This window comes from Furipterus horrens, unplaced genomic scaffold, assembly GCF_987537825.1.
Source record: "Furipterus horrens unplaced genomic scaffold, mFurHor1.1.pri manual_scaffold_1, whole genome shotgun sequence".
Taxonomy (NCBI): Eukaryota; Metazoa; Chordata; class Mammalia; order Chiroptera; family Furipteridae; genus Furipterus; species Furipterus horrens.
The window spans coordinates 110,679,077-110,699,186 of NW_028327171.1; the positions used below are offsets into that span (position 1 = coordinate 110,679,077).

The following is a 20,110-nucleotide window of genomic DNA, read 5'->3' on the forward strand; positions in this document are numbered from 1 at the left end:
CCACCACAGGGACAGGACCTGACTTCCCAATGGGAGGGAGCGACCAAGGTGAGACCCGCTAGCAGGAAAGAAGCAGGGCTGGACTATGATGGAGACCCCCACCCTCCACCTCCCAGGATGAGGCAGCGGGAAAGCCCCCTCCCAGACTGAGGAGGGCTAGCACCAGCCCCCAGGAGGCTCAGGTGCCTCGGGCAGGACCGGGTCAGACTTGATGGATTCCCGGGCCACAGGCGCCCCCTGCAGCCAGACTGGGGTGCGGCAGGCGAGGGCAGGATCTTTCCTGAGGCTGATGGGTTTTCTCTCCCAAGGTCTCCAGCCCCTGCAGGGAGGTGGCCAGGACAGCCATTATGGTTTTTACGGTTGCCCCACTTTAAGGATGAGAGAAATTCTGAGTGCCTTGCCCAAGGTCGCCGAGCCAGCTAGTGTTGGGCCCTCCCCAGAGTCTGTCCCAGCCCCTTAGATCACCCTCCATCCCCAAACTCCCTCACACTCAAGACAGACACACACAGCAGGACAATCGTAGGGGGCACGTAAAGGGTCTTTAATGGACTTTTTGGCGGGGAGAGGGGGGTCGGGGGGAGTAGAGGGTTGACACTCCCCACGAGCGGGGTGGCCAAGAGGAGGGCTCAGAAGGTTAAGTTCCAGTGCAGGGGTTCCTGGCATCACCGGGTGTGAAGAGGCAATCCTCATCTGCGGGCCTCCCGAGGCAGAGGCAGCACTGGGCCTGCGTGGAACTAAACATGCGGTGGGAGTGTGGGGGCTCTTTCCAAGCCCCTGCTTCACAACTCAGGGCCCACCTGCTGGGGAACAAGAAACTATCCAAGCTGACACACCATCCCCAGGCAGAGCACAGGGAGTGGGCTGGCACCACAGAATGTCACTGCACCTCCAATTCATTCCTAATGCTTCACCTCCATATGTTTCATTATTGGACTTTAGAGTAAAAATTGCCTTTAAATAAAGGAATCAGGCCCACCCCCAAAATTATAAATCACTGGGCCAATTTGTCATTATGGCTGAGGAAACTGAAGCCCAGAAAGGGTAGGTGACTGGCCCAAGACTAGCCAGCAAGTGAGCGGTGTCATCTTTGTGTCTCCAGCAACCCTGGTGTATTCTGGAGGGCTGTGACTCCACTCCTAACACTCCTCAGGTCTGTAATCCCCCCGTCCTTGAGCTCTGAGTGCTCTAGTTTCAGAACCAGCCCAACATGGTTGGGGAAAACTCTCCCAACACCTGTACAATCCACAGGTGTCCCTCTCCCAACACACACACACACACACACGCACACGTGCGCGCGCGCACACACACACACACACACACACTACTCACCTCCTGGACAGCTTCAGCTGCTCCACTCCCTGGGGAAGCTTTTCCTGGTTTGTGGAGAGCTAGAGGCTGGGGCTGGTGGCCAGACGCAGGCCCAGGGTGGACTGGGCGACTGAGCACAGAGGAGCACACTGGGAAGTGCAGGGTCTGCATGGGCACCCAGTCTGGCTCCACCACTCTCTGCAGCCAGACAGCTTTGGCCATGTACCTGGTGAGCAATAAACCAGATGGAAGGGGTAGTGCCCACCCCCCAGCCTAGTTCCCATGCCACCTCAACTTGGGGAGCACACAGCCCAGGACTTGCTCTGCAGGGAGCTGGGGCCAGTCTCATCCAGGCTGCAGTGACCCTCTACTCCATTTATTGGGGCAAGAATGCACGGAGGCAAGGAAACCTCAGAGGAATGGGAGCGGTGGGTGTGAAGGCCTGGGAGCTATGCGAAGAGTCCAGGAGAGATGACCCAGCTTCACTCGACCCCACCAGCCCCAGTGACCATGGTTCAGACCTCCGGTTTGCCAACTCACTTGGGTCCCGGTGGTGCACAAATTGTTAAATACCAGTTGCTGGCACAGCCAGGGTCAAAGGGATTGTGTCCCTGCAGGTATTGGCCCTAGTGGGGGGGGTGGCGGGGGGGTAGAGGAGCTCAGAGCCAGGACAATTGGACAGACCACCCCCACTGGCCCTCCCTTCCTGAGCCAGTCAGCCCAGCCTAGCCCAAGGCTGCAGCAAACTTGGAGAGCAGGGAGACCCAAGAGTGAGCTGAGGCCTCCCGCAACCCACTTCTAATTTTCTCTCTCCAGGCAACCCTGGCACTGCACCCGCCTCTCCTGCTTTCTCAGGAATCCTCCCTATCTCTCCGTACGGCCTTCTGCAGCATCTTCCCCATCTCACACACATCCTTTGGCCACGCACATCCTCCTGCTATGTCATTCCAGGTAAACAGTCAGATCTTCCTTTTGCTGACAAACTGCTCCAAAGACAATTCCACATACACACATCCTACTCTTCTACTTTCTTCCTAAACTTGTGCCTTCATAAACCTCACTATCTGGAAGAGCAGTTGTATGGAGCCCTATCCTATTTCCCCAACCAAAATCACATGGCCCTGGAAAATCTGGACTGAAGGTGCTGGGCACCCAATGCAGTAAGGTCAAGCCCCTGGGTACTCTCTTTTTAAAAGATTTTATTTATTTATTTTTAGAGAGAGGGGAAGGGAGGGAGAAAGAGAGGGAGAGAAACATCAATGTGGATGTGCTAGAGAAACATTGATCAGTCCCCTCTCGCACACCCCCAACCAGAGACCTGGCCTGCAACCAGGCATGTGCCCTGACTGGAAATTGAACCAGTGACCTTTTGGTTTGTCATAACCAAAAATGGTGCAGTAGGACCTTCTCCCGCCACCAGCATTCCTGTACTCCCTGCCCCTGTTACTAAGACTTTGATCCTCAACAGTATTCTCCACCAAAAGGAACCAGGATTGTATACAGGGCAGCTGACATCCGGGGGAAGGAAAGTCCAGATGGCTCCAAAAAGCAACACTAACCATTGAGACATTTCGAGTTGTGCCTACTTAAAGGTGTTCAAAGCATTTAAGAGAAAGTTACATTCTATTCACAATTTTAATTAAATTGTTTGAAAAGCTTGATTAAATTTACAATTAGAATTTTAGAGAAATGTTGATTAGATGTATATGAAGTACAGGAAAATGTTAATGGATCAATGTTTAAAGGATTGATAATTATTTAATAAATTCATAAAACTGACTAATGAAGCAGACTGCCTTCCTCTCTCTTCCCACATGGGTCCCTCTGAGACATGAATGGAATCTAACAGCTCTGAAGTTTCCAAACTGTCCCTCTTAATGGCTCCAGACCTGGATCTCCTGGCCCAATCCACTGTTTCAGATGTCCTTACAGTCCACAGACCGAAACCAAAGTGGGCATCTTCTCACCCTCTCTCTTGCCCAACTCCCTGCTGCCTGGCTGCTCTACCCTTCCCCGTCGGATCTGGACATCAGGTTTCTTTCTCGTTCCCTCCCTTTCCTTCTCTTCCAAAGCATTATTGACTCCTTTGTAGGTTTGCTCATTTACTCATAAGTATTTGGGAACCTCAACAATGTTCCGGGCACTGTCCTAGTGGAAAAGTGGGCACAGGCCAGGATGGCAAGGTACAGGCAGAGCAGCAACTGGGCCCGAAGAGGCTGGGGAAGGACCACTGCAGATGTGTCCAGTTTCAGATACAGCTGCATTCAGTTTTAGATGCTGCTGTGTGCAGTAGGGAAAGATGAGTCTGAGGGATGCCTGCCAACTTCGGCCCCCTGGAGAGTGCAGCATCAGTATGACATTGAGGAAAGAGTCTGGACTGACATGGGCTGAGGAAGGCAAAGAATGGCACTAGTGAGCTCAGCCAACTCTTAAAGGAAATATGGCTGAGCTGGAGGGGAGAGTACAGCAGGTGGAGTATACACTTGTGGCATTAAGGGAGGGTTTTGCTTTGCCTTTTTTTTTTTTTTAAGACGTCATTTATTTATTTTTAGAGAGAGGGGGGAAAGGAGAGAAAACATGGATGTGTGGTTGCCTCTTGCACACCCCTAACTGGGGACCTGGCCCACAACCCAGGTATTTGCCCTGACTGGGAATCGAACCAGTAAACTTTCGGTTCTCAGGCTAGTACTCAATCCACTGAGCCACACCAGCCAGAGCTGCTTCACTTTCAAGATAAGAGAGGCATGAACATGTATAAATGATGATGGGATGGAGTGGCAACAATAATAACAGCATATACAGCACTTACTTGTGCCAGCCACAGTTCTGTGTCTTATCTATATTAATCCATACTGCACCTCCTTTACAGATGGGAAAAAGGAGGCACCAGGTAGCTAAGTAACATACTCAAGATCTCCCTGCTGATGTGTTGTGGAGCTGTGATTTGAGTTTATGTGGTCTGGATCCAGAGCCCTTGTTATCAACCACCAAGTAAGTTACTGTCAGGGGATGGAGATAGGATGAGGGGACCTAAAATGGGGACTGCAGGTAATGGGAAAGAGCCTTGCCTGGTGAATCATGGAGTGCAGACCACATTTAGGTTTCTTAGGCTAAAGATCCTGGGTTGGGAGGGCCCCATTCTGAGCAGTGGAGGGAGGGCAGGCCTATGACCTGCCTGGGGTTGGAAGAACCAGAGGATGTGGGAACGGAAAATGCTGCTCAAGAGAAGCTGAAACAATGGACTGAGAGAAAAGAGAGGTAGACCACGTGGGGCTAATGAGTAAGGGCTGTGCAAAGGAGTCACAGGTGGGCTGAGAACCAAATACAGGTGGAGTGGCATGATTGGTGACAAGAGGGTGGGAGATGGTGGGCAAAGAGGACTCCTCTGTTCTTTCAGGTGTCTCAGTGACTCCAGCCACTCCCTCATCAAAGTGGCACACTACAATCTTCCTAAAACAGCCTTTTGAAGTCATTGTCTTACTGAGGAAATCTCATGGCAAGAATGTCTACTTTAACCACTCCTTAACACTATACTGGAAGTTCAAGACATTGCAGTAGGAAAAGAAAAAGAAATAAAGCCATAATGTTGGAAAGGAAGAAATAAAACTGTTCTTATTCACAGATGACACAGTTTTCTATGTAGAATCAAAAAAAAAAAGTTATTAGAATACATGAGTACAGCAAAATTACAAGATTCAAGATGTATATATAAAAATCCACTGTATTTTCTTTTATGGTCATGCAACACATAACAGCAGACTGCATATATAATGGTGGTCCCAATTAGGTTATAATAGAGTTGAAAATTTTCTATCATCTAGTGATGTTGTAGCCATTCTAACATCATAATGCAACACATTACAACTACCTACACTATTCAGTACAATAACATACTGTACAGGCTTGAAGCCCAGGAGTAATAAGCAATACCATACAGCCTAGGTGTGTAGTGGGCTATACCACCTAGATTTGTGTGAGCGCACTCTGTGATGTTTATAGAACAACAAAATTACCTAATGATGCACTTCTCATTATGTATCCCCACAGTTAAGTGATGCATGACTCTAATAATAAACAAATGGAAATGAAATTTAAAAAATTATAATTGCACAAAAAAATGAAACACTCAGAAAAAAATGTAGCATAATATATGCAAGATTTATATGTGGAAAACTGCAAAACACTAAATAAATGGAGAAGTATAACATGTTCATAACAATTTTCCAAATTCATATATAGGTTCAACACAATCCAAATGAAAATCTCAGTAAACTTTGTTCTAGAAATTGACAAACAGATTCTAAAATTTATGTGGAAAATGAAAGGAACTAGGATGGCCAAAAGAACTTTGGAAAAGAACAAATTTGAAGAACTCACATTGCATGATTCCAAAACTTAATATAAAACTACTAATTAAAATAGTATGCTTTTGGTGAAAGAATACAGAGCCCCAAGTACACCCACACCTATATAGTCAGTTGATTTTTGGCCAATGTGCAAAAGTAGAAAGATAATCTTTTCAACAAATGATGCCGGAAAAACCCATATGCAAAAAAAAAAAAATCTTAACCCATCCTTGCATCATTTATAGAAATTAATTAACTGCAGTCAGTTTTTCTCCCTGCCAACCTGGCAACCACTGATGTGTTTTCTAGCCCTATAGTTTTTCCTTTTCCAGAGTCTCAAAAATTAACCCAAAATAAATTACAGGCCTAGCTATAAAATCTAGATGAAAACACATTTTTAAGTCTTTTTTACTTTGAGTTAGGCAAAGATTTTTTAATTACAACACCAGAAGCACTATCCATAAAAGAAAACCTGGTCATGTTCTTCATAAAAACTTAAAACACTGTTTAAAAAATGAGATGACAAGCTCCAGGCTGGGAGAAAATATCTGAATCCAGAATATATAAAGAACTTTTAAAACTCAATAGTACAAAAACAATCTAACTTTCTTAATGTGCAAAAGATTGGAACAGACTTTTAATCAAACCCATTTATATGACAAAGAAGAATATGAAAAGATGCTCAACATAATTAGTCATCATAAAAATGAAAACTAAAACTACAATGAAATACTTCTACACATTTATTAGTCTAGCAAAGATTAAAATACAAAAAGCAACTGACAATGCCAAATGTTAGTGAGGATGCAGAACAACTGAAATTCTCATTCATTGCTTTGGGAATGCAAAATGGAACAGTCATTTGGAAGGCGTTCTGGCACTTGCTGAATGGATACACAAGCTGTGGTACACCTATATGATAAAATACTACACAACAACAAAATCAAAGAAACTACTGATACAGACAATAACATAGATGGATATCAAATGCGTTATGCTAAGTAAAAAAAGCCAGACTCAAAAGGTTTTGATTCCATTTATATGGGACTCTGGAAAAGAAAAAACTATAGGGCTAGAAAACATATCAGTGGTTGCCAGGTTGGCAGGGAAAGAAACTGACTGCAAAAGGCCATGATGGAATGTTGGGGGGTGATGGAAATGTTCTAAATTTTGGTTATGGTGGTGGTTAGAGGACTGTATGGTTAGTCAAAACTCATATAATTGTAAACTTAAAGAGCGTGAATTTTAGGGTATGTTAAGAAAAGAACCCTATCATGGCTCCTAGGATTCCACTGCACCAAGATCAAATTCTCCACCTCACTTTCTGGGCCTTGTAAATCTGGCCAACTCCACGCAGTCCACTTGACTTCTATGCCATCTTCTGCTCCACTTAAGACTATTTCTTCTCCACCCTATCCTCATCCCAGCGACCTGCCTTTTTGCAAGCTGGCCCCTCACCGGCAGTGCTCTCCCCTGTCTTCTGCCCATCCAAAATTACTAAGTGGTAGTCCTACCCTCCGCTGTGGTTGTGCCTGAACTGTCAGTTCCCTCTGAATCTGTGCTACACAATGTAGGACAGGCCCCTCAGAGTGTTCACAGGTGTCTGGCAGGTGTTATTCTGATTTCAGGTTCTTTATCAACGCAAGCACAAGATGGGGACTTATCTGTACACAACCCCGCACACACACCAAAACAATGCACATGTGGCTCAGTGTATGCAGGAGGGGGAGTTACCACTGAGCGGCGGAGGAGGCGAGAGTTGAGCTCAGTCTGGGTCTGTAAGGGCTAATGAAGCACCTTCGAGGAAAATCAGGCCATCAAGAACCAGGGCAGTGGAGAAAGAGCGGAAAGTGCTGAGGGGCCGGAGGGGCAAGGCGACCACCCACAGCCGATATAGTGGCGCCTGCTGGGCCCCGCATACCTTGCCCTTGCAGGAGCGCTGGGCCGCGCTCACGGACAAGGCCTTGATCAGCAGCAGCAGGAAGAGCGGCACCAGGAAGCCCGAGACAGCTACAGCCACGCGGATGCTGCGCACCAGCTAAGGATCGGCGCCTCCCGACGGTCCTCCCGGGCCTCACCCCTCATCCCCGACTCTGACCAAGCAGCCCGGTCCACAACCACCCTGTCTATCTGCTCCCCGCACTCCAACCCCGCGTAAACCTCACCCGACCCTGCTATCCGAGCGCGCGCCACCTTTGGCTACCCCTATTCTTAACCCTGCTGGATTCTCACCTCTTTGCAGTTGCTCCTAGGCCCGCCCCTCCCTGGCCCCACCCGCCTTCACCTAGTCCCTGCTTGTCTCTCTAACCCCTCCCATCGCTAACTCTGCTCCCGGAATCCTGGCCCTCCGCTGTTCCTGAGCTCCCTGCTGATCCCTGCGTCGGCCCAGCGGCCAAGCGGATACGCGACAACCTTGTCGATGTAAAGGAGCTGTTGAGTCGTGCGCAGCAAGATCAAGCAGGTGACCAGCGTGGCGCCCGAGTAGAGGCATAGGGACAGGACGAGCAGCAGAAAGATTCGGAAGTTGCGGTGACTGATGCAGTTATTGACCCACTTGCAGTGATGGTCAAAATCCTGGGCCAGAGGGAGACAGGACAGGCCTGTAGGATCCGACCTCTGGCCCAGCCTCCTTTACCCCTAAATCTGAGGCCTTACCTTCTCACATGGAGCCACCTGCCCATGGCCCCTACCCTCTAGCCCCAACTGAGCCACAAAGTCCCTAACGGTGGCATTTCAGTGGTTAGAGCGCTATTAGGGCTCTGTGGATCACAGGGTGGCCCGTGGGGGCCTTTAGAGACAAAGCCTGCCTGGTCTTCTGTAGAAGACATACTGTTAGCTTTAGGCAGGATATAGTGGATCTCTGGGCATCTGTTTTCTCATCCATGGGATGAGGAGAACAAGAACACCTTGCCCAACCGGCCTTTTAGGGTTGGAAGGACTACACAAGATAGCACATTTGTAAACCTCTGTGGGCTATGCTGTTACGGCTACATAGGCGAGATTGAACACTCTGAAGCGGTGTATAAAGTTAAGCAAAGGATTTTTAATATTGGCCAGGAGTTGGGCAGACCCTGAGCAGGTCTCTAACATGCTCCAACCTACAATGGAGTCTAAACGCTGGGTTTTTATACTGGTGCAGTCTCTTTGTTTCTTCTTTGGCGGGAAACAGCCTTAGGAAGAGGGGGCTGGGCTGGACTGCAGGAATGTCTTGGCAGTAACAGGAACAGAAATTCGCAAGGCTAAAGGTTATCTTCGACAGCAACACAGCTCTTCAGCCAGGGACGAACTCCCTGTGAGGCAATTTATTTTCAAAGGGCTAGACATTCTGCAAAGCACAACCTTCACAAATGCTATAAACCAGACACAACAAGCAAGCAAATGGGAGGTGATAGAGGCTGAAGTCCTTTTAGCTTGTAAATCACTAATTGCTATAACACTCCTTCTTACATTCCTTTTTCCAAGGCCTTTTAGCAAGTCCTTGCTACTTCTTACAAAGAACATTTAAAGCCCTTACATACTTACATATTGAAACTTTTTACAGGGAATATTGGGTGCCCCTACAATGCAAGTGAGAAAGACAAGCACTCAAGTCAGGGTTTGAGCCAGTCTAAGTCCGAGGGTCCTGGGTATCTGCTGCCAGCAAGCTGGGGGTGGGGGTGGGGGGTGCGGTGTGGAGGGGTGAGGTAGGGCAGGGGTACTTTTCCTTCTCCTGGCCTGACCAGGCCAGCAGAGATGTGGATGCCCCTTGTATGTCAGCACCTGTGCAGGTAAGGGCCAACTTCCCAGGAAAGGTGCAGGCGAGGGCACAGAGGCCGTGACTGCATGAGTGACCAAGAGTGGCTGGGAGTTACTGCCACCCTTGGCCTTTAGCGGTCCCTGAAGTGATTTCATAGCCACCACTGGCCCCTACATGAGTGAGCTTCCTGGTCGCTACCAGGTAATGGGCTGGGAGGTGGGGCACAGTGGGCAAGTGAGAGGGGCCCGCACCTCCACACAGACATTGCACAAGGGGCAGTGGTAGGTCCGGGGTGGGCGATGGAAGCAGCACTTCTGGCACCACTGCAGACGGAAGGCTCTGTGGTTCACCCATACCACGAGCACCGTCATGGGACCCTGTTCGTTGGAGCCTGGCATGGGAAGAGGATTGGGCAGTATCAGGAGGCTCTTCTGTTTGTCTCTTGCTGGTGGGGGGAGCCCTGCAGTATTACTTGGCCCCAGGAAGGGTAGGGAGGAGGTGGGCAGGAGAATTCCTAGTTGCTACAGACCAAGCTGACCAAACTTAGAGAGGCTGGCTGTCAAAGGGAAGCCTGGTTTCCTCCAGAGGCCTCATGTGAGAACTCAGGCTTTGGAATCATGACTAATGCTTTAAGGATTTTGTGCAGTAGGAAGGAGGAAGAGAGAACTGAGTGCAAAGAGCTGGCTTCTCTCCCCAACCTGGCCCACCCCACCCAAGGCTATTGGAAAACCTCCAGAATTCTGTTTTTCCACATCTCAGGCCCTGAGAAATGAAGTGCCAGAAATAGGGCCCAAGCAAATGAGGACTTGGGGTGGACAGGTCCTGAGGCCATAGCAGAAGAAATGGGAGGGGCACTTTAGGAATCATTCCTATAGGCAAGAGCCCTTAGGGTGCTGCCTCCTTCTCCCAGGGGGCCCAGGTCTCACCTCGATGCAAGATGCCAGGGTCTGAGAAGTTGAGTGAAACAAGACTGAAGAAGGAGAGGACAAAGAGGGGACCAGTGACAATGGGAAAGACCCACTCCCTGTTCTGGGCCAGCCACCTGCAACTGAGACCAGAGCAGGACTCAGCCCTGATCTGGGGTGGGCCTGGAGCTCCCACCAGGACCCAGTTCACTTCTCAGGACCCACAGACCTGAAAGCCTGCTCTAAATACCCAGGCTAGTGACAGAACCATAGAGGCTTCACCAGATGTCCCCCAGGGTTACCAGCCACCTGCAGCTCCCAAATGCACCAAGGATACTGTACATCTGTGCCTTTGCACATTGGATTCCCTCTGCCTAGAATATCCTCCCTTCTCTGAGCCCTTCTTCTGAACTTCCCCTGCATTTGTACTATCAGTATCTGTTTTCCTTTCTCTCTCTGTAAGAAACCTGCCAGCTTGTGTGGTAGACTCACAGGAATGCAAAGAAGAGGGCACTGAAAACCAGCAGCAGCACAACATTGAAGGCAGCAAACAATCTGGGGAGGACCCAGGGAGATGCGGCCTGAGGTGGGGGGTGGGGCTCCTTCAGGAGCCACACGGCTGGGCCTCTCGTGCCCCCAGCAGAGATCAGAGCCACCAGGCTCCCTCTCCCCTGTTGGCTCCAGGAGCCCCATGGCCACAGCACCCCCCTCCCCCAAGCCACAGATCTGGTTGGACGGAAAGAAGTCCCAATATGACATCACAAAGGCTGAGGAGAATGGGGGCAGGGGGCTCTTCAGCAGAACTGTCTGCGGCCTGTGACTGTCACTTGCAATATCAAACCCACCCCACTCCTACTTGTGCTGGGGACTGAAAGGTCCTGCTCCCCCAGGGAGGTCAGCTTCAAGACTCCATGAGGTTAAAGAAACATATGGGGAGAAGGTGAGTGATTTTAGTCACCTTTTAAGGGCCAGTGCTAATTGAAGCAGTGCTTAGTGCTCACTCTATTTCCATTTTGTTATTACAAATTTTCACTTTGGGGAGGGGCAGCTAAATAATTTTCCAGCTTTCCTCATTTCCATGGTTGGCTTCATGACACAATTCTGGCCAATGAGACGTAAGTGAATGTCTGTTGAGGGTTTCTAGAAAAGTTTTTGCCTTCCTGACAAACACGGGAAAAGACATGGTTGGCACAGCTCTGTTCCTCCCTTCCTGTGTTGAACCTAGACATGCTGGATGGGGGTGCCACCCATGAGGCCATAAGTCAACATGCTACACAGACAGAATGATCTTGATGACATTGTTGAACTGCTGCCCCAGCCTTGAATTGCCTACCTTTGAGCTGCTTGTTATGTAAGAAAATAACTGGGTTTTCCATGACCTGCTATGGCCATTTGTCATTTGTTTTAGCCATTGAGCATCTGAATCCTTGTGTGTTGGGAGGATTCCCCACAGTGTAAGCCCTGATTAAAGGCAAAGACCATTTCCCTGTCCCATTTGGAGCTAAAAATGCCAGACACTCACATTCAAAGCCTCCCTCACAGTTAGAACACAGGCCTGTGACCCAGGTGTCTCAGAATGTCTCTCACAGAGTCTGCTGCAATGCAGCAGCTCCACATGTTGTCAGGGCACCTGCATGTTGAAGTGTAACGGCCATTTTGCATGTCACTTTAATTTCAATAGATTACATTACTCTTAAACATGGATAAAATTTATAATTTCAAGATTCCTACTTTTGAATTCGACTAAATGAACTGGAACATTTTGAGGAAATTAATTTGATTAAAAACTAAAAGCGAAAATTCCTCATCAACACAAAATTATTGTTACTTGTATTTTCTGGTCCAGAGAAACATTTTTTCTTTCTGTTTGTTCTGATAATCTTTCTATTTATTTCAGGACATAATATACTTTTTAAAAAAGATTTTATTTACTTACTCTTAGAGAGAAAGGAGGGCAGGGAGAAAGACATGGAAAGAAACATCAATGTGTGAGAGAAATATCATCAAACAGTTGCCTCTAACACTTGCCCTGACCAGGACTAGGCCCACCACTAGAGCCTATGTCCTAACTTGGAATCGAATCAGCAACCTTTTGCTTTGCACAATGATGCATAACCAACTGAGCTACACCAGTCATGGAAGGACATAATATATTTTTTAGATCCATAGATGATACTAAGTTATAACCCTGTTTAAATATCCGTAAGGTATTTTATTTTTACAAAGATAGGTTCTAAAAATTATAATAAAATCTCATAGATTAATAATAATAATATTCATCAAAATTAGATTAAGATATAGGTCATGGTTCTCATTTATTGTTTTGGCATTAAAGATGTTACAAAGATCCATACATAGAATACCATCAAGTATCCCAACATTTACAGACATAGGTGTTGTCAAATAGTCTTTCTCTGATTTTAGGAAGGAGACACAGTCCAAATTGTATTTCTTAACTACTGACATTGTTTTTTTTTTTTTAATATGCCTTATTGATTATACTATTACAGTTGTCCCAATTTCTTTTCCCTATGTTCCCCTACACCCAGTAACCCCCTTCCCTACAGCTGTCTCCGCTCCCATCTTAGTCCATGCCCATTGGTTGTGCATATATATAGTTCTTCTCAACATCTTCCTGTCTACTCCACTCCATCCTACTATGTTTCTTAATTCCTGTACCATCTCCCTCCCTTTCTTCCCTTCCCCCTCCCTGCTGACCTCCCCACAAAATGTTCCCTATACCTATAATTCTTTTCCCACTCTCATTGCCTACTTAGTTTGCCTTAGTTTCGATTCCCAAGCTTCTGTTGTTGGTTGTTGTGATATAGTTTTCATTTTAATGTTCAGTTTTGATCCTCTTTCTCCTAAACAAGTCCCTTTAACATTTCATATAACAGTGATTTAGATCTGATGAACTCCTTCAGTTTTACTTTGTCCTGGAAGCACTTTTTCTGCCCTTCCATTCTAAATGACAGCTTCACTGGATAGCGTAATCGTGGTTGTAGGTTTTTGCTATTCATTCCTTTGAATATTTCTTGCCAGTCCCTTCTTGCCTGCAGAGTTTCTTTTGAGAAATCAGCTGACAATCTTATGGGGACCCCTTTGTATGTAATTCTCTTCTTCACTCTTGCTGCTTTTAAGATTCTCTCTTTATCCTTAATTTTTGACATTTGGATTATAATGTGTCTTGGTGTGGATCTCCCTGGATCCAGATTTTTGGAACTCTGTGCTTCCTGGACCTGTAAGTCTATTTCCTTCCCCAAGTTAGGGAAGTTCTGCTTTATTATTTTTTCACATAATTTTTCAATTTCTAGTTCTTCTTCTTCACCTTCTGGCAACCCTATGATTCAGATGTTGGCCCGCTTATAGCTGTCTGATAAGTTTCTGAGCCTCTCCTCATTTTCTTCACTTCTCGTTTCCTGTTTCTGCACTGGTTGACTGTTTGTTCCTTCCCCATGTTCCTATTTGTTGATTTGATCCCGGGTTTTCTTGCCCTCACCACTAGTTTCGTATGTGTTTTTGTTCATTTCAGAAGGACTAGCCTTTGTTCCTTCCCTGTCTTGTTTAAGATTTGCTGTTAGGTCTATAAGCGCTTTTATAACCAAAGCTCTGAACTCTGCCTCAGAAAGATTTCCTATCTGCTGCTTTGTTAAATTAGAAATTTGCTGTCTGGTCAGCTGCGTGACTGGGATCTCTATCATGATCTGTGCCATCCTGACAGTTTTGTGTTTACCTTTGCTTCCTGGGTGGGGCTATCACACCTCCTACGCTATAGGGGGTGGAGCCCCGTGCACTCGTCACTACAAGGTGGCCCTTCTCACCACTCTGTGGTGTTTTGTGTTGGGGAGCAGGGGTCCAAGATGGATTCCTGCCGTTCACTCTCTGCTGAGAGACCAGGAGGCCTCCTCCTCCGTTCCCATGCCCTCCGGCCCTCACAATCTGAAGCAATGGTGGTCTGCCTTTCCCGGCGTTCGAATCGCAAGCTGATGTGTTTGGTCTGCACCTGGGGGTGCTCCCCAGACGCTTCTCACCTCCCCTTAAATACGGGTGTCTGTGCTTACCGCCGTCCCACCGCCGTCACCGCAGCTGCCGCCACCAGCACAGCTTGACCTCTCCACCCCAGCTTTGTCCCTCCTACCCGTCCAGATGAGCACCACTTCCTTATAACTTCATATGTTGGACTTCCACGTAGCTTTATTTTCTGGAACTTCTGGTTATTTCTGGTTTTGCGGTAGTTGTATTCCTTCTTAGTTGTGGAGGGAGATGGAGTATGTCGGTCTAGGCCTCCATCTTGGCTGAAAGTTGTCTCCTCATCTTGACAGGCTCCTGTTTGTTTGCTTTCACATCCCAGGTAGAGCTGTCGCTCCTGTTAGGTTGTATGGAGCAGAGCCTTAGGGATTCATCAGTACAGGGCGACCAGTTTCACCACGTTGTGGTGCTGTATGTAGGGGAGGGGTCTTAGAGGGAACAATGCCACTTCCCCAGCACTCACCCCTTTTCCAGGCACTTCTCCCACTTCCATATGGGACTGGAACCCCTCTAGCTGTTGCCCTGGCTGTCGTTCCCAGAGTGGGTGGGTCCGTGGATGCTCTAGGACCATGGGAGCCCTTTAAATAAGCAGACTCTGCTGAGAGACTGGCAGTTTCTGCCTCTGCCCCAACTCCCACTGGTTTGCACAGTCAGAAGCAATGAGGCTTGATTTTCCCCAGTGTTGGGACCATAAGCTGTATGGTCTGCTGAGAAGCTGGGAACACAACACCAGATGTTCCTCCTGACTTTTTAAAACATATAACTGTGCTTTCCACTGGCCTTCCACTGCCACCGCTGCTGCCACCACCACACCGCGTTCTCTTTGCCCCAGCTCCGCCCCTCCCACCTGTCTGGATGAGTATTTCTTCTTTATATCTGTGTTTGCTGGACTTCCATGAAGCTCGATGTTCTGGAACTTTCGGTTGTCTCTAGTTTTGTGGCAGTTGTATTCCTTCTTAGTTGTGGAGGGAGATGCAGCATGTCTGTCTACGCCTCCATCTTGGCCGGAAGTCTAAGCCTTTCTACAACTACTGACATTGTTACCCAACAAATTAGGATTCTGTCACCTACTGCCGTACACAAGCATAACACAGTAATTCGTGGGGAGAAAAAGAGGTCTTCATTAAAAGGTTTCCCAATTTGGGGGCGTGGAGAATACCCAGCTCCAAGCCTTTCTCTTCTGCAAAACAGAGAATGAAGCCAGCCACCCCATGGACCAGAATAAGTGTCCAGACACCCCACTCCATTCTCATATGTCCTCCTGGTGCCCAAGGCTGTTATGTGAACTGGTCTCCATCTCATCTCTCCAGCTCTTTCTCCCTGGAGTGCGCACTTGTGGGACTGGCATCTCCATTGCTTTGCCGCAGCTTCCTGCCTCTCACAGGGCCAGGGTGTGCTGCCAGATCAATGCAGCCAGCAATCAAGGCTCTTCATGCTCCCTGGCTCTGTGAATGTTTCTGGCCTGTGCATCTGTGTCCTTCTCTCAGAGCAAGAGAGTGGGAGCAGTTCAGGATCTACGCTGTCCTCCACAAACCTGCTCCCAACCAGGCAAGAAGGGCAAGACTACAGCCAGGAATGCTCCAGCTTCCCTGCACCTGGGCAAGTGAGGGGAACATGTGCCTTCTATTAAAATCTCCCACCCCCAAATCCTGTGCACTGTGGAAGTGCCCAGCTTGTCAGCCAATCTAGGCTAATGTCCATCACGTGCATCAGCCCACAGAGCATCTCTGCCCCTCCTCCTGCCACCATGATCTGGAAGTGGGTAGTAGGGTTTTTAGCCATGCTCAGCAGCACAGAGTCTCTGCCCCAGGTGGAGCGTTGCCATGTTCACCTCCAGGACACATGTATGTTGTGACCTTTTCAGCTCGCACATGCTCTGTGCAAGCAATGTCACAAGCTGCCTTACTTGTTTACCCTGTCCCAGGGGTATGGAAGTATGTCATGTGGTTCTGGTCTTGATTTCAATCCTGCCGCCTTCAGCACTTCCTGACCCCTCTCAGCGGGATCCCTCCCCTCTGCCCAGGGATCTGGGCAGATCCCCCCCTGTTACAACATGATTAACTTCGATACACAGCATTACTATTTCTCCTACTGGGGCAAATTCTCATTTTCTCAAGTCCTTTTCCCCAACTTTTATGGAAATAAAACATCATATTTTCAACCTTCAAGTGAAAATGTTATCCTCATATATTTACCAGGTTGGTATATTCCCATATATGCTTTTCATTTACAACAGATACTAAGTTCTTCATATATATTAAGATCTGTCTGTAGGTGGCACTGTGAGGTGCTTCTCAGACTGCTTTCCAGAAATAAATAACTTGAACCTTGAGCTGCTAGAATAATCTCAGTTTGGGGGATTGCTCCCGCCAAAGAAAATTGCTCACCCAGGTGCCGCCTTCTTCCAGGGGTGGCTTGCATCCAAGGAATGGCCAACATGAGGCCATAAATGCCCACTTTTCCTCAAAGAAGGACAATTCTAAAGGGCTATCCCAGTCCCCACATGACCTTCCAGGTAGCTGAGGCTTTTGTTGGGTCCTAAATACAAATCGACTGCTCCTTTTACTTAATCCTATTTTCTTGCCTCTCACCAGTGCTGACACTCAAATCATTCTCTAAGAAGTATCCTGTATGCTAATATCTAGAGTCTGTTTGTAGACTTTTTGTTTCATTAATTTACTAAATTTAGCACCATGTATTTCAATTTTGTGTAGCTTTAGAATTCTGGGGACTTTTTGCATTTTTAGTTGACATCATTTGACTCCCTAAAGTTTTGATGTTACACAGTTAAAAAAAAAAAATTGTAGCACAAAAACATTTTCTAATGAAAATGAAATAAAACCTCACTCGAAGATCATTTTTTATTTAAACTGGCATCTTTTCCCCCATCTCAGCTGCAATGTAAAACAATGCCAAGTGCAAAGTGAATTTTAAAAATTTTCAAAAGAAGCAGAATTTTATGATGTTAATAGAAGCGATATTAGAATACCATTTAAGTCACCTCAAAAGTCTACACTGCTGACTTCTGGCCAAGATGGAGGCATAAACAGACATGCAGCATCTCCCTTCACAACTAAGAAGGAATACAACTACCTCAAAACTAGAAACAACCAGAAGTTCCAGAAAGTCAAACTACATGGAAGTCCAGCAAACAAAGATATAAAGAATAAATACTCATCCAGACAGGTAGGAGGGGCAGAGCCCCGGCAGAGAAGACACAATGTGGTGGTGGCAACAGCGGCAACAGCAGCAGGCTGGCGGAAAGTGCAGTCACACGTTTTAAAAAGTCAGGAGGGACACCTGGGGAGCATTCCCAGCTCCTCATCAGAGCAGCTCACTGTCCCAGCTCCAGGGGAAATCAAACTTCATTGCTTTTGACTGTGCAGAGAAGTGGGTGTTGAGACAGAGGCAGAAACTGTCGGTCTCTCAGCAGAGTCCGCTTGTTTAAAGGACTCCCACAGACCTAGAACGTCCGCAGACCCACCGCTCTGGGAACGACAGCCAAGGCAGCAGCTAGAGGGGCGGCAGTCCAATGTGGAAGTGGGAGAAGTGCCTGGAAAAGGGGTGAGTGCTGGGGAAGCGGCACTGTTCCTTCTCAGACTCCTCCCCCACATGCAGCGCCACAACGTGGTGAAACAGGTCGCCCATTACTGACGAATCCCTAAGGCTCCGCCCCGTACAATGTAGTAGGAGCGACAGCTCTCCCTGGGACATGGAGGCAAACAAACATAGGAGACTTCCAGCCAAGATGGAGGCCTAGACTGACACACTCCATCTCCTTCCACAACTAAGAAGGAATACAACTACCACAAAACCAGCAATAACCAGAAGTTCCAGAAAATAAATGGAAGTCCAACATATGAAGTTATAAAGAAGTGGTGCTCATCTGGACAGGTAGGAAGGGCGAAGCTGGGGCGGAGAGTTCAAGCTGTGCTCTCCACGGCAGCAGCAGCAACAGCAGCAGGACAGTGAAAACGCCACAGTGTGGTGAGACGGTTCACCCAGTTGTGACGAGTGCACAGGGCTCCGCCCCCTATAGCGTAGGAGGTATGACAGCCTTGCTCAGGAAGCAAAGATAAACACAAAACTGTCAGGATGGCACAGATCATGATAGAGATCCCAGTCACGCAGCTGACCAGACAGCAAATTTCTAATTTAACAAAGCAGCAGATAGGAAATCTTTCTGAGGCAGAGTTCAGAGCTTTGGTTATAAAAGCGCTTATAGACCTAACAGCAAATCTTAAACAAGACAGGGAAGGAACAAAGGCTAGTCCTTCTGAAATGAACAAAAACACATACGAAACTAGTGGTGAGGGCAAGAAAACCCGGGATCAAATCAACAAATAGGAACATGGGGAAGGAACAAACAGTCAACCAGTGCAGAAACAGGAAACGAGAAGTGAAGAAAATGAGGAGAGGCTCAGAAACTTATCAGACAGCTATAAGCGGGCCAACATCCAAATCATAGGGTTGCCAGAAGGTGAAGAAGAAGAACTAGAAATTGAAAAATTATGTGAAAAAATAATAAAGCAGAACTTCCCTAACTTGGGGAAGGAAATAGACTTACAGGTCCAGGAAGCACAGAGTTCCAAAAATCTGGATCCAGGGAGATCCACACCAAGACACATTATAATCCAAATGTCAAAAATTAAGGATAAAGAGAGAATCTTAAAAGCAGCAAAAGAGAAGAAGAGAATTACATACAAAAGGGTCCCAATAAGATTGTCAGCTGATTTCTCAAAAGAAACTCTGCAGGCAAGAAGGGACTGGCAAGAAATATTCAAAGGAATGAAAAGCAAAAACCTACAACCACGATTACGCTATCCAGTGAAGCTCTCATTCAGAATGGAAGGGCAGAAAAAGTGCTTCCAGGACAAAGTAAAACTGAAGGATTTCATCAGATCTAAATCACTGTTATATGAAATGTTAAAGGGACTAGTTTAGGAGGAAGAGGATCAAACTATGAACATTAAAATGAAAACCATATCACAACAACCAACAACAGAAGCTTGGGAATCGAAACAAAGACAAACTAAGTAGACAACGAGAGTGGGAAAAGAATTATAGGTATGGGGAAAATTATGGGGGGATGTCAGCAGGGAGGAGGAAGGGGTGAAAGGGAGGGAGATGGTACAGGAATTAAGAAGCATAGTAGGACGGAGTGGAGTAGACAGGAAGATGTTGAGAAGAACTATACGCACAACCAATGGGCATGGACTAACATGGGGGATGACTGAAGGGAGGGATGTCACTGGGTGGAGGGGAACAAAGGGAAAAGAAACTGGGACAACTGTAACAGCATAATCAATAAAGAATATTAAAAGAAAAAAAAAAAACCTAGAGACAACAAGAAGTTCCAGAAAATCGAGCTGCATGGAAGTCCAACAAACAAAGACATAAAGAAGAAATACTCATCCAGACAGGTAGGAGGGGCTGAGCCAGGCGGAGAGGATGTGGTGTGGTAGTGGTGGCAGCAGCAGCAGGCCAGCAGAAAGTGTAGTCACTCGTTTTAAAAAGTAGGGAGGGACACCTGGAAAGTGCTCCCAGAACCAGACCAGACTGCACAGCTCACAGTTCGAGCACCAGGGGTAATAAAGCCCCATTGCTTATGACTGTGCAAACTAGTGGGGGTTGGGGTGGAGGCAGAAACTGCCAGTTTCTCAGCAGAGTGCAATTGTCTAAAAGGACCCCACAATCCAACACATCTGCAAACCCATCCAATCTGGGAACGATGGCCAGGGCAAGAGCTAGAGAGGCACCTGTCCCATACAGAAGTGGGAGAAGTG

At 47.3% G+C, this 20,110-nt stretch overlaps 1 protein-coding gene across 1 annotated transcript; it reads right to left on the reverse strand.

Moving 5' to 3' along the window:
- Positions 1-519: 519 nt before the first annotated feature.
- Positions 520-11,950, reverse strand: ZDHHC19 (zDHHC palmitoyltransferase 19). The gene is made up of 9 exons (XM_090287011.1): positions 11,883-11,950; positions 10,788-11,021; positions 10,317-10,438; positions 9,642-9,781; positions 8,059-8,228; positions 7,576-7,681; positions 1,849-1,934; positions 1,330-1,534; positions 520-734 (listed from the first exon to the last, which is right to left on the reverse strand). The coding sequence occupies exons 1-9, from the start codon at positions 11,948-11,950 to the stop codon at positions 687-689; spliced, it is 1,179 nt and encodes a 392-aa protein (XP_090143137.1). The 3' UTR covers positions 520-686.
- Between the last annotated feature and the right edge of the window lie 8,160 nt (positions 11,951-20,110).